The sequence below is a fragment of the Dinoponera quadriceps genome, unplaced genomic scaffold (assembly GCF_001313825.1).
Source record: "Dinoponera quadriceps isolate SergipeBrazil2010 unplaced genomic scaffold, ASM131382v1 scaffold1169, whole genome shotgun sequence".
NCBI classification, from domain to species: domain Eukaryota; kingdom Metazoa; phylum Arthropoda; class Insecta; order Hymenoptera; family Formicidae; genus Dinoponera; species Dinoponera quadriceps.
Window position 1 is genome coordinate 695,522 of NW_014555522.1, and position 14,693 is coordinate 710,214.

At 45.5% G+C, this 14,693-nt stretch overlaps 1 protein-coding gene across 6 annotated transcripts in view; it reads right to left on the reverse strand.

Annotated features, from left to right (window-relative positions):
• Positions 1–582: 582 nt before the first annotated feature.
• The window catches only part of LOC106744576 (multidrug resistance protein homolog 49), an 81,003-nt gene continuing 66,892 nt past the window's right edge, over positions 583–14,693 (reverse strand). For all 6 annotated transcript variants that reach the window (XM_014619476.1, XM_014619478.1, XM_014619479.1 and 3 more), the window contains 6 exons: positions 14,026–14,377; positions 13,713–13,940; positions 12,245–13,194; positions 10,301–10,702; positions 9,208–9,354; positions 583–4,385 (listed from right to left, as the gene is read on the reverse strand). In XM_014619476.1, coding sequence (XP_014474962.1) covers positions 4,173–4,385; positions 9,208–9,354; positions 10,301–10,702; positions 12,245–13,194; positions 13,713–13,940; positions 14,026–14,377 — 2,292 coding nt within the window. In that variant the 3' untranslated portion in view covers positions 583–4,172. The remainder of the gene's footprint in view (positions 4,386–9,207; positions 9,355–10,300; positions 10,703–12,244; positions 13,195–13,712; positions 13,941–14,025; positions 14,378–14,693) is intronic.

Consider the following 14,693-nt stretch of genomic DNA (forward strand, 5'->3'; position numbering starts at 1 on the left):
ATTAATCCTTCCGCAAATAATAATGTGCGGAACATAATGCAAATACAAAAGATTATGTCGGAGGAATGAAGGAATGGTAATTGCATCGTGTCCTTTCTGCGCATTTTTTTCCTCTATATTTTTTCCTTTATTAATATTTCACAATATAATATAATTTTCTTGTAACAAAAGCGATAATACTTCTTCTTCCTTCTTCTCCTCGTACATCTAGGATTACTAGTAAATGATCATACGATTCAGCACGCTCGATATGACCCATCGTTCATATGTCTCTCATTAATTTTAGAACATTCTCTTAAGTATTTCTTTCTCGCGTCCAGGCCAGGTTTAACTCATCTTTCACTATCGACGCAAGATCTATGCCTTTAAGTTACGATGGTCGCTATTTTAATTTTAAATAGCCATTTTTGCAATTGACCGGGGATCGAAAAGTATATCCACTCTTTCTTTGGCGTTAATTCTTTTAAAGCTATTTTATATAAATGAAAATATAACAATTTACGCGTTTTCTACGAACATTCTGGGAGAATAATTAATTTCAATTTATATAAAATTATATAGATTTTTAACCATGGATTTCTGTTCCTCCCTCCCTCTTTTTCATTCGAAATAAAGTTTATCCGTTTTCTTCGATCCCTGCAATTGACAATTATCCGTTCAATACCTTGTTGTACGCCTCGGATTTATTTCGTCTAGTAACGATCATTCTTTCACGTTCGGTTTATCATCACCCGGTAATGGATCGACGGCCGAGACGCGGCAGTGATCTTAAGCCGTAGGCAGAAATTTTGAAAAATCATCTCGGGCCTTTTTGCACGCACTCCCTCCGTCGCACCGGCTGTACATCATCGCCAAAGCTGATAAGCTTCCGCCGGCGAATTTCGTTATTAAGCCTGAGGGGGGAAAGCATCAGCTATCTCTCTCGGGAGAAAGTACAATCGAACGAAATGACCCGCCACGCCGCGCATAATTTATAGGAGCCACGCGCTCGAGAAACCAATCGTCTGATCGTCCTGCCGCGCGACAATCGACTCGATTATTTCGCGATTACATCAGGATCGACGACAAATTGGCAGATTTCTGCCGCCGAATCGCGTTTCCCCGTCCTCCGCGCGTATACGCGCACTGTACAAATGCGACCTCCTATTTCAACTTTATTCACTCGTCGTATCGTACACATAACCGTTATTACGGTAATAAATATCGGTTTACTCATACGGTCGCGTGTCGCTCTACATAATTTCCTACGATCGAATTTAGCCCGAGCCCATATATTTCCGTTCACCTTTATCGAGAAGGTTGGGGAGATCGGGATGACTATTGGAACGCGGGTTCGCGAATGTCCCCGGTATTTTCAACTTCTGCTCTTCGTGTCGTGCGCCATTGTGCCGCGATGACGGGGCGAAAGTCGCTTCACCAGACATCCCTCGGAGAAAAGCCGCGCTTCTTCTACGCGGGTTAACCTCCGGATATTTTTGAGTAAATATTCCTCTTCGCAGCCGGAGAACTGTACTTCTGAATTGCGCGAGGAAAGTAGGCGCAAAGCGCCGCGGAGGAGAAGGATAAAAAGGTAGAGAGTGTGTATGTGTGTGTGTGTACGTGCGCGTGACCTCGCCACGATCTCCCTTGTTTTCCTCCTCAATATATGCAACTTACGCGCGTCTTTTGTTCTTATCATCACGCCCGCGTCTTTTTCGTGCTCGCTTGTCTCTTCATCGCGTGAGAACCGGTACATCGAACGTCTAATTATTAAGGCACCATTGGGAAGGCCAACGACGATTTATTACATTCCCCCGGCGGACTCTCTCGTATCCGACATCTCGCCTCGCGGCTGAATTCGTTATATTTCACCCGGCTAGCCGAGCGAGAAGAGAATTCCTCTTTTTTTCCCCCTCTCTCTCTCTCTCTCTCTATCTATCTCTCTCTCACTTTTTTCCCTCCGCAGGGGAATAAAGATGAACATCTGAATTTTTCAGCTAAGAGAGAGGGAAAGAAGAGACGCCAGGGGGAAAGGAGTTGAGAGAGGAAGAGCGGGCGGGTGGAATGTATATATTTCGAGAGAAATACTTATACATTTTTCATGCTCTTTGCGTCGTTAGAGCGCTACCACACGCTGGCACTGTCGAAATTACACGGCGTAGAACACCCTTCACGCACACCACGCCCTTAGCTCCGAACACCTGTCGCCATTTGCACGCCTTGTTACGCCAGTTATGTCCCGCCGGAGTCGATCGATTCAGTTACGCCGTCTGTCTAATCAAGCGAAGCGCGAAGAGCGCGTAGATCAATAGTATTAATTACGCTAATTGCGTCTAACGGGACCGTTGTATCGACTTCCGTTCGATCGGTCTGATGCGCTGCGTTTCAAGTAAGGCGCCCGTGGGAACTTCTTTTTGAACATTAGCGAGACGACTCCGAACTATTGTCGTTTATCGCGTCGATCGTTTCTTTTCTCTTTCTCTCTTGAAAGGAAAGTATATATTACGTCATATATAACATCGCCTTATCATCGCCTAGATCGAAAATTACATTTCAAGCTTATATAATTTACGGAATTAAATTTCAAGCTTATGCATGTACGCATAAGGTTGAAAATAACTCCAATTATAACGGTTCCGATTTTATATGTATACATAGAAAAGAAATAGTCTTAAGTCAACGATAGATTCTCACATATTAGTAAGAATATAATAATATTCTTAGAAGATTTTTAGTCTTGAATTGAATACAAAGCAATACTTGTATCGTTACAAATTCAATCAAACCGAGACTAAAAATCTAAGATTATAATATTCTTGCTTATGTATAGAATATTTATCATTGATTTAAGACCAATTCTTTTTCCGTGTATGCGTAAAGCTGAAAATGGTATAATTTGCGATCCAGGGGAATAGTAAGGCGTATGTATGACGCAGTGTGTACAGCCGAATTTTGCAACCTCCGTCGCGAGATATGACGGCGCTCGCAATGAAGATCGCAGGAGATTGTGTGGACGCACGTGCGTGGGTGTATTTGTACGTGTATGCGCGCACGCACGGAGAAATATTATCGCCTGAGAAAAAGCGCCACGGAGAAAAGTCGGTGGCGCTCGTACGAATGACGACGACAGCGACGAAGGGGAACGGAGAGAGAAAAGGGAGACGGTAAAGTCTATTACGTCGCTGCCATTACGGATAATGCCGCGTGTGCGGCGCGTTTTATACCGTTCCGAAAGGATGGATCGTTAGGTCGGGCAGCGCGCGCGACGCTTAATGAAGTAACGTGGCTGCCAGGAGGAGAAGCAGCGCGTGGTCCTCGGTGAAACATTACTTAACGGAGACTTGAGTCTACCAACCGTAAACGTCCTGTACAAAACTAAACCAAGAGAAATGATAAATGCAAACGCGACTGATGAACGTCAAGATAGAGGCTGGTGGAGCGCGAGTAAGTCACGACGAAGATCCAACGTGACGGCTCAATCGTGAAGGGCGCTGAAGTCCTCCCGGAAGCTAGACAACGACGCCGCCAAACACATATTACGTTCCCGCTTGCGCTCGTGTCGATGAATGCGAAAATGAAATGAATCAAGAACGAATGGAAAGCTCCTCGCGACGAGAATCGGTGAGGGTCGTCCGAGGGTCCCGCGTCACACAATTATTCGGAATTAAATTAAACAGTAAGAAGACGTAGGTTATAAAAGGAAAAGAAAAGACACTCGATCTGTTGCAACGTGACTGATCCGTCAAATCGACGTCGAGTTACCGTGAAGAGAATCCTCCCTCGTTACACCGATATACGATTTCGAAGGCGAACGACGCCTACCTGCGAGGGACACCTGCTCGCCGCAGGCGTACAGACGCGACGATCGCGTGTCGACGCAGCGAATCGAACCGTGAACGTGTGTCCTGTGAACCTCCACTCGAGGATCGCTGCGCGCGCGCGCGCTGACGCGTCCCCGTCCTTTGAACGCCCGTTCTCAATCCCGTCCCGCTTTATGTCCCTCGGTATTACGTGGTCGGCAGCCTTCCGACAGTCAACCGCTCTCGCTCCGTGGCCTTACCGTAGTATCTCTTCTCCTCTCGTTTCTCACCGCCGAGAACCGTCTCCGAGTCAGCCACTGGCAACGAGATCCGCGACGGTAGGATTCATGCCGAACGAGGAGAACGCGGAATCCAACGCCGGAGGCTCCGTTACTACGACACGCTCTCTCCCTCTCTCTCCTGAAGAGCGTGCAGCTGAGCGTACAGACCTCCGGCCGCCATCAGGTCGTCGTGGGTGCCCATCTCAGCCACCATGCCCTTGTCGACCACGCAGATCACGTCCGCGTTCCTTATAGTGGCCAAACGGTGGGCTATGGTGATGCACGTCCTGCCCTCCATGGCTTTGTCCAGGGCCTGCTGCACGACCTGCACGCACAAAGTGTGGGATAATGTGACAGGGTGTTCTCGGAGGGCATGTAATAAGAAAGCCGCCACCGCCACCGACGACGACGACGACGACGAAAATGGCAGGGATGAGAAAGTAAACGACGGTCGGGTCGTTATGTTATACACCCTCGCCTTATACATCTTAATCATCGAGCAAGTTTTTATACGCACCTGGTGGTACGCGTGAAAGATATTATTACACGGAGATAACGCAGTTTCCGCGCCAAGTTTAATGGCAAGTTGTTCTCGAGCAACCGCGAGGAGGATCCTCCGTTACGATACACATGTCCCGACACGAATTAAGAAAATGAGATCCGCTTGAAATTCGATCGGAAATTGAATCGCTCTCGCGGATAAGAAACTGGTCTCCCTTTACACGCTTCGCGCGAAAAGTTTTATGTAAATAACGCTCCACTGAAACTTTTTGCGTTACTTTAATATGAATATGTTAAAAAATACATAAATGTTAAATATTAAATTAAATATTAGATTATTACTTTTTAGTTTTTATATTCATATTACTTTTTATTTTTATATTCATTAATTTTTAGTATATTCATTTTGTTAAAGTGAGTGCAAGAATTCCAGCGAGCCGTTATTTATACAACATTTTTTTACTGTGTGTCCGAGTGTCGATACGCGAAAAATTTTTCGCCGCTCATATCATGTATTTACCCCGTTCACGGGATATCGATTGTTCAACGCGTTCAGTGCGCGAATTAATTCGCTAAGATTAATTCGCGCCAATTAACGAGACCGGCCGTGCTAACACGTGCTAACGCGATTCAGAATGGAGGAGCGATTCGAGGTGCTTGCGAGGGGGCCAATCGAACGTAACCACTTTCCCGCTTTCGTTTTACGGACCAGCAACGAAAGGAGAGATGGAGTTAGCGGGGTTGTTCAGTCCCGCTGTCCTCCGCTGGGTGAGGGTGAGAGGCCAGCGCGGAACAATATTGCCGCGAAATTCATTACGACCGACGAGCTGTTTCCCGACCGGGGCGCAACAACCGCTCGCTTGTAAAGCCGAACATTTCCGATTGTTAACGCCGATAATACCAGCAATAGCGTTGCAGCCCGTTCGCCCGGTAATTCCGACAGATCGACGGAGGGACGAGAGAGAAGAGGGAAGAGGAGAGAAGAATTCGCGAGAGCGGGCAGTGAAAACAAAAAATATCAAAAAGAAGATATTTATCCGGTCGTCAACGCGAGTTTTAGACACGCGAATTGTTGCGCCCGTTTTTTTTTTCAGGGAAATGCTTCGTGAAAGTGATGCGGAAATGGTAAGATGTGATTGCGAGGTTACGCAATTTACGCAGCTGCCGACGACAAAGGGCCGGCTGATGATCTGTAGCAGCGGGTTTTAATCGAACGCGCGAGAATTATCATACAAAACCGACACCGGTGTGTAGAGTCGCGTAATACGCCGGCCGCGGGCGTTATTTCCCCGCTCGCTCTTTGATTCACCCTTTTCATTTTTCATCGAAATCCATCGAGTCTCGTTAATATTCATCCACTTCGCGCGCGCGCACGCCCGTACTAGCGCGCGATAGTTCGGCGATCGGAATCGTCGTTGCCCTCGCACAATCGATATTCTAGTGGCCCATATTGTAAATACTCTGATATTTATTATCCGACTGCGCCGACTATCATGCGCACTCGCGCGAGCGCGTGTTATATTGCTTATCGGAAATAGTTTCGTTCGCGCAACATAGTTCCGCGACGTTCACGCGGTGTACGTTTGTTTCAATAGCGTTCCTTTTCCATAGCGGGAAACGCGCGCGGACACTCGCTTTGTGATCGAGCACACCGAACGTTAAAATTAAACAATTAATTATTTCGCCGTTTCGGAGAGCGTTCCACGCGACCCGATATCGGCGGCGAAACCGTGTATTTTTATTGGGACGATCCTGTGGAAAAATAACTCACGAAAAACGCGGAATTTTTTTTCAAACGGCAGTAAGTAAAGGACCCTTGTTTAATTTATGACCTCTTCTTCGTCTTCCGCGACCTCTCTTTCTCTCTAAATTTCTCGAAGTGAGGTCTCCGTCCGAAAAATGGAGTGATAGCTAAGTAACACGAATTGGAGTGACTTTTCATTCTTATGGAATAAATTCTTCTACTCCGTAACGTGACGGAGTGAATATTTTTCTTTTATGCCGTGAAGTAAAATTCCACTCGAGAAATGGAGTGACTATCGAGTCAGCCGAGTTGGAATAACTTTTCACTCATATAAAATAAATTTCTTTCACTCCGTATCTCTCTTTCTCTCTTTGGAGTGAATATTTTCATTTTATACCGAATTTAACCTGATCTAATGTAATACCTGATGTAATGTATAAGCCACAAGGTGATCGAGACTTACTGCAATTATCTTGCGGCTATTGTATCCTTTTTTCAGTTCATAACTTTAGTTCACAATTTATTACACTTTATACGGAATATATATTTGAATAAAAATATTTAAAAAATTATTCCATCCCTCTTTTAAATATTATTAACAATATTTAAAAAACTTTACTAACATAATAATATATTTCTATTATAAATATACAAAATTTATTTATTAATCAAGGCGAGACGTAGTGCAGCAGATTCAAAACCCTGAAGTATTGGGTTCATATCCAACCAGTGACAAGCAAATTTTTCAAATACAATGGAAATGAAATCTACTAAACAGCATATAATTGAGAAAATTTGGAGACAAAATCATTAATGACACTTTAAGAACAACACAATAAAAATGAATACTTCACGCGTTAAAGAATGTAAATTAGAAGAATTCACTATTTTGAGAATAAAATATTCACTTTACGATTGAGTGGAACATTCATACGGAAAGAAAGAATTAGTTCCGACTAAAAACTAATTCCCACAGGTAAAAATTAGCTGTCCACATAATATAACTGAAATTTAAGCGTGTAAAGGGAGACCAGTTTATTATCTAATTTAGGTGAATTTCGGTAATTTAGGCAATTCTTTTCGTCCCTGTATCTAGTTTTTCGCTTCCACAGGGAATTAGGTCTAATAACTAAATTTTAGTTGTATTATAACGTGAGCAGCTAATTCCTTTTTTCTATGCATTTCTTGTGAAAAGTTAAATGTCATTCCATTTAAAAAATAGCAGCATTTTCACTATCGCTTACAGTGAATTATCACTCGTTTGGAATGAGGTTTCACTCCAAGATATTTAGAGAAGACGCTAATAGGGAGACAATCAAGAGAAATCGTGTGCCGCGTGCGAACATATTACCTCTCTCTCTCTCTCTCTTTCCCTCTCGCTTATTGAAGGCGATTAAAGGGCACAGGGGTACGACGCAGATGTTAATTTGCGATCGTCACGGGCGGAATTATGAAGCGCGATGATTTTCTGGTGGCGGAAACTCGCGGAGAAAATTCATGGATGGCGCCCGAGGGAACCGTGCAGGAGGGAAATAAACCGCGCCGTGGTTCTACTTTCGACGGCCATTAATTCGATCGTCCATCGCCGGCTCCCCGCGAGGACGATAACGGTCCGTGTCCTTCGTGAGAGTTTTCAATCGGATCTGCAATCTCGCGTCGTCGCTCCGTCGATCTCGGCCGCGAGAGACGGAGAGAATGAGAGCGCGCTAATGTCATCCCGGCGAGACGGACGACACCGCCGTGAACATGGAGTTGTGGTGCTCCGTTAATTGATAGGAAGTGTACACGCTACACTGAGCAAAAAGCGAAAGCCGGACACTTCATTCCGACATAGAGCGTTCTGCTCCACGAGTCTCGCACAAAGCGAGCGAGCCCGCGCGCGCGCGGTTAATAATAAGCCACTTTCATGTTCCAGCGACTATTAGAGGAGAAGGTGGTATTATAGTTCCCCATTTACATTTTGTACGATGATTAATCAATATTTTATTAATAATCAATACTTTAAATTGAAAATTTAACGATTACAACCGTCCAAAATGATGTTCAAGCAATTTTATCCTTAAAGTTATGAAATATTGATTACTTAGAATGTTATTTATAAAAATGTGGTGACCCTGCATAATGGGTCGAAGAAGAACAGGAGAAGTAATGTGGTCTTCCGATAAAATAGATTTAAAAAATTGATTTTGCTTAAAAAACGTAATGTTTTGTTACAGATTTGTATTTATTCCAAATAAATTAGTAAAACTCAAGTTAGTAAAATGCTATTCTATTGTTTAACTTTGCATTACTTTGCATAACAAATAAATATGTGCAGCGAGAATAAAATGTTAAATAACGAACAAAACACTTAAATATATGTATATTCGTGTAATAATATGCCCAAGTTTAAGAACAATGAGGAAGCATGTGCAACATTAAATGCTAAAATATACCTTGAAAACATTTTAAAATTCTCGAAAGTAAAAATACGTTTTAACAAATGCCGATTATTGTGTATTGGTATATTAGTGTTACGGCGGGCTACTAAACAAATGATTCCATAAATAATCGAAATCCGTCACCTAATAGCGGAAATATAAAGGGAAGGCCATAATATTAAAAAGTGCTATAATACTACCTTCTTTTCTATGTAACGTGACTCGTGGACGCGTTTGCATACTTCAAAAGTGAATCTTCGCGCTTTCTTCTCGCGCACTTCCATAGTTCTCGCTTCATCGCTTAACGCGTTTCCGCGCGCGCCTGCGCTGTTCGGAGCCGTAGCTCAAAATCGAAGGGGGAAATTTGGCCGATACGCAATATCGACGGGAGAAATAAGGAAGAGGTCGCATCGTCGAATAGCGTCGATGAAATTGTTCGCAAGTTGCTTGTTCAAGGGGAGTGGTAGTGCGACGGTTCTTACCTTTTCGCTTTGCGTATCCAGAGCCGAAGTGGCTTCGTCTAACAGCAAAACTCGAGGATTCCGAACGAGAGCGCGCGCGATCGCTATTCGTTGCTTCTGTCCTCCAGAGAGCTGAGTGCCCTTCGTTCCTAATCTCGTGTCGTAACCCTGAACACATATGACAAGACGAGATATTTATATTCGGTTCCTTTCGTACGAGAAGAGTAGGAAACGCGAGAGTTTTAACACTTTCGCTGCCGATCCCGTGCCAGTGCGTGATATGGCGTCAACGCTACAGAGTCAATCACGTGCCAGCGCGGGGTGTGGGGTGATGTATCAGTAGCCAGTCACGCGTTCGGCGGGGCACTAACTATCAACACATCCTCACGTGACCGGCAGCTAACGTGTTAAGTAAATATTACTTGAATGTGTGTAGCACTTTTTCGGCCCGGCAGTCAACGTGTTAAGAGACATAAAAAAATGTCATTATAAAAAATATCATTTAAATAAATTCATATACTTTATGATTGATTGGAAGTGTGTACGCGTGTGATACTAGTAATTTTATCACGTATTTCACACGATATCGTATAAAATATGTGATAAAATTGCTAGTATCATTTTCAGCACCAGATAAAATCTATGGCGTGAATTTATTTAAATTTCGCGGAAAGTATACGAGAAGCTTTCCCTCCGAATTGTCCCTTCCGTCACACAAATAGAAAATTATAATTATTTTCAGCGCCAAACCTATTTTATAGTTATATTTTATTATAATAAACATCAAATTATTATCACTGAAAGTACAAGATTATCTATAAGGAGAACATCTAAATATCTCATTTACTTTTAATGATATGAGGAATGTCGAGAGCATTTTAAATGGAAGGAGGAATACCGTGGAAAGAAAATTTCTTTACGGTCTTTTCGATTTTTTTAAAGTCCTCCATTTAAGCTTCCAGGTTATTTAGTACAGTAACACTTAGAAAAATAATTATCCTGGCTATTCTTGTGATTATTTTCTTAAATAAAACAAGGGTATGTTCGACGTCGAAAATAACTGTGATTTTCTATCGGCGCTAACTTTCGGCAGCGCAGAGCGACAACGACTTACCAGCGGTAACGAGGAGACGAAGCTGTGGATGTTAGATCTCTTGGCGGCCTCGATGATCTCGTCCATAGGCACTTGTCGATAATTGTCGCCGTAAGCGATGTTCTCGGCTATCGTCCTGTCGAAGAGCACCGGCTCCTGACCGACGACGCCGAGCTGCGACCTGAGCCTGGCTAACGAGACCGACGCGATGTCACGTCGGTCTAACGTCACGTCGCCGGACAAGGGGTCGTACAGCCGTTGCAACAGCTGAATGCAGGTCGACTTGCCGCAACCACTCTGACCCACCAAGGCTACCATCTGACCCGGCTTCACAATTAGATTCAGCCCTTTGAGCACCTGCACTTCCGGCCGCGTCGGGTACTGGAACTCGACCTTCGAGAATTGAATCATCCCGTCCGCTTTCTGCGAAGTAAAAACGCAAAGTGTTCCTGTTAACCGAACGGATACGTGCGTTAATCCCGGCGTTTTCACTCGTTTCCTCCCTCTCTTTCTCTCTTTTTCTTTCGTCCTGCGACGCGAGGTTTCTATGAGCGTCGTTATAAGGAAGGCGATGGGAAAAAACGAGCGAAGCAGAGAGTTCATTGTCGACGTCGCTCTAGTTTCTGTCTCTCTTAATCTTTTCTATTTTCTTCTCTCTTTCTCTCAGCTTCCTCCTCGGAGCAGTTGTAACGGATCGTTACGAGGCGCGCGCGCGCGCGCGTGCGATTAAATAAATCGTTATTCGGAGATATTTAACGAGAGTGTTACGTTTCATTTAATTTACTCGGAGAGTATTCTGAGAGACCGGCGCGTTGACACGGCATACGGCGGCGAGATCAGTCGAACTCGGTCCCGTGTTCCGCGCGTAATTAACGAGACGCCGCTCCGGCGCTGTGCTATCAAGCTGCTGTAAATTTCTAATGGATGTTATATCATTTGCACGGGGTATTTTGGCTAGCGTGTGCGCGCGCACGCCAAACGTGTTGACCGGTACAAACGAAACGGGAAAATCGCAGTTCGACGATTAAACTTGCCGGTAATCAGCAACGTTCGGGGCAAGGCGTCGGAGTAATCATTTGATTAACTTGCGCGTTTTCACCGCGGACGGACGACCACGCGTCACGGATCACTAAAATTGTTCGCGATCCAACGCGTCCACTGAGCACACCGCGCAGTTACGTAACTCGTTTGTTGAGCACACTGTGCATTCTCCGAGTTCCGTTAAAAATCCCGTTAATAACACCGACGGTATGCTCCAAAGATGCGGCGCGCTTCAGGAATACAGAATGCGCATTCTTGCGTAACGGATCCCGTTCGTCTTGCGATAAAGTCGTGTGTGTCGCAAGGTACGCGCGCGCGGAAAAGATCCTGCTGTTCGACTTAACGCGTTTAATTTCGTTTGTTCGACGATCTCGCCGGACTACACTTCTGTTACATTTTTTCGAGAGAGGAACGTGACGTGGGAATATCCGGCAATGAGACAAATCACGTTGAGGCATGATCCTCGTCGGCCAACCGCGCGCGCAATATAAATCACCGAGACTAATGATCGTACGATTCGAGCAACGAATTTAAATACCGTGCTCAATGTCGCGCAAATCTCGATTAACTTTGCAAGAAACTAATTAAAAGTTACGACTAATTACACATGCCGCGCGCTTTATCACGAGTCCGCATTCTTCGACGAATTTTCGGTTCTCTCTCGACGGTGGGAATTTAGTTGGATATCTCTCTCTCTCTCTCTCTCTCTCTCTCGTGACTACATTAACACTCGACACTATAAACATCTTGCCAGGACAGCTGCGATCTCGAGTCTCGCAAATGTTATTCGTTCGGCAGCCGTCGCGCTTGATATACAATGTATAATGGAGAGGCAGCGCGCAACAATGTCGGAAACACGCTCTACAGAAGGGGCTGCTTACACAGCATGCTTATACGCACGAAGTATATCTCGGGTAAACTCACCCAGCCGACGTCCTTCCCTTCCGATCCTGCCGGCGAGGTAATCTGCGGCATTCGGTCGAGCAGTCTGAAGATCCTGCCGGCTGAGATCTTGGCCATGTTGAAGTTGGGCGCGAACGCGAGCGCCTGGCCGAGCATCCACGAGCCGAAGATCAACGCTTCCGACACCTTGATGACGTTCTGATAGTCCAGGCCCTCTCGAGCCACTAAGTAACCGCCGTAATAGAGGCTCACGGCGTATCCCAAAAATGGCGCGGTCTGTCCGCACGAGAACACCAGACCCCTCAGCCTGTTCCTCACTCTGGTCGCTTTGGCGACGTGACCCAACTCCACGCAGTATTTATCGAAGAACGTATTCTCTTTGCCGAGGCTGGCGACCGTTCGTATGTTGGAGATCGCTTCGATGGCGATCCGGGTCGCCGCCTCCATCTTCTTCTTCTCCTGCATACCTTGGCCGCTCATGATCCTCGCTTCGAGGAACACCGCGCCGAGCACCAGCGGGATCGACACCACCGAGACCAACGTCATCTTCCACGTGTAGTATAAGGACAGTCCGATGCCGAGGACGAGAGTCGATATGGCTTGCAGGGTCGCGCCCACGCGAGTCCCGGTGGCACCTTGAACCGCCCCGGCGTCCGTCGAAAGACGTGCGCACAGGGCGCCCACACTGTTCGAGTCCTCATCATACCAGCCCATTTCCTGCTTCAGCATCGCGTTGAACGCCAGTTTCCTGATTCGCGTGGTCATACGTACGCCTGCCAAACCGAACATGTACATCTGCAGGAAAGTACCGAGGCCGGTGAACACGCCGACGACGATGAACATGATGGAGAAGTTGATAATCTCACTGCGAATTTCCACCTCGTCCTCGAGACCCAGCACCCTGTACACCTCGCCGAACAGTATGGCGAACGCCGGGAAGGACGCGCCTACCGTCGCTGCCGCAATAGAACCTGCGTATGTATGGAATCACAGAAAAGATAATATTAAAAAGATCATCATATTTGGGTGAAACAATAAGAATACTCGTGATGGAAACGGTAAATTGTCGGGACTTCGGATCGCTGTGTTAAAGTGAGGGAGACATTCTCGAGCGAGAAGGAAAGTTGGAACGAACGTTAGAAAAGATTCTCCGGTATATAGTCGTGAAGTGATTTTTATATCGAGAGAACAATATTTGGTAATTGTAACTATAACCGTAGTGAAAGAATTATAATCGGAAGAATGATTTTTCTAGTAAACGTTGCTACAGTATGAGTAATAATCATCTTACATGCGTATTGTTACTATTATAAAATACATTTAACGTCGAAATTAACGATAATTTTCCATCAGCTTCAACGTTGTAGAAGTTAATAATTTTGTTTCAAGCGAGTAGTTTTTAAAAATATTTTTCGTTAAATCTACAGCAATTTTACTTGCGTAAATCCACTTCACGATTATAGGACTTCATTCATTAGCGACAAATTACCGATTAGATTGTACGGCCATTCCGGCTTGTTCAGACCGAATATCCTCATGATGGGCGCATTATAAGGTTTCTCGTGCTCCTCCAATTCATTCTCCGAGATGTCGGACCTCTCAGTGAAAGAGAGCCGATGGGAATGCGCGGACAACGTCGAGAATTGTTTTTTCAGAGGCGGTTTCACCTTCATCTTCGGGGTGGATAACACCTTGTTGACGGCCGTCGCGACTTTGGCTAATAACACCACGAATAATGCGAGATTAACGATACAGTGAATAATTTTGAGCGAGGAATCCTCAGTTACGCTTTCGTTACGCACCTTTGGCGGTAGCGTTCGCGTCGGCGGCGACCAGGCTGTAATAGTGTTTCCCGAGCTCCAGCAATTCCTCGTGAGTTCCCTCCTCGACGACCCTACCGTCCTTGATAAATACGATTCTGTCGGCGTTCGTGATCGTGGAGAGCCTGTGAGTGACTATAATCGTCGTTCTACCCTTCGACGCGGCGTCGAGGGCTCTCTGCACGGTCGCCTCGCTGTGCAGGTCCAAAGCAGAAGTCGCCTCGTCCAGCAAAAGGATCGCCGGTTTCCTGACTAGAGCACGCGCGATCGCGATCCTCTGCTTTTGTCCACCCGACAGTTGAGAGCCTCTTTCGCCCACCGGGCTATCGTATCCCTAAAGTCAAGACGACGATTTCATTGTCCCCGTGTTGTCCACTGTGCGACCGGGTTAATATTGGGACGCGTAATCGCGGCAGGAGCGCATTATACCGCGCGAGGATGAGATTTCCGCGGATGAAAAGCGGAGAACAGGACTTCTCGACATTGTTTGTTAGCGGATGTATTTATTAAACCGCGCGTTGCGTATTATTCCTCGTCCTTGCAATTTCGATTTTAGGCAAATCAGGTGAATTTCGCTATCTGAAAATCCGCAGTTTCTCCGCGAGAGATCGCGCGAGAATCCAAGGATAACGCGCGAATTAAAGTAGTTG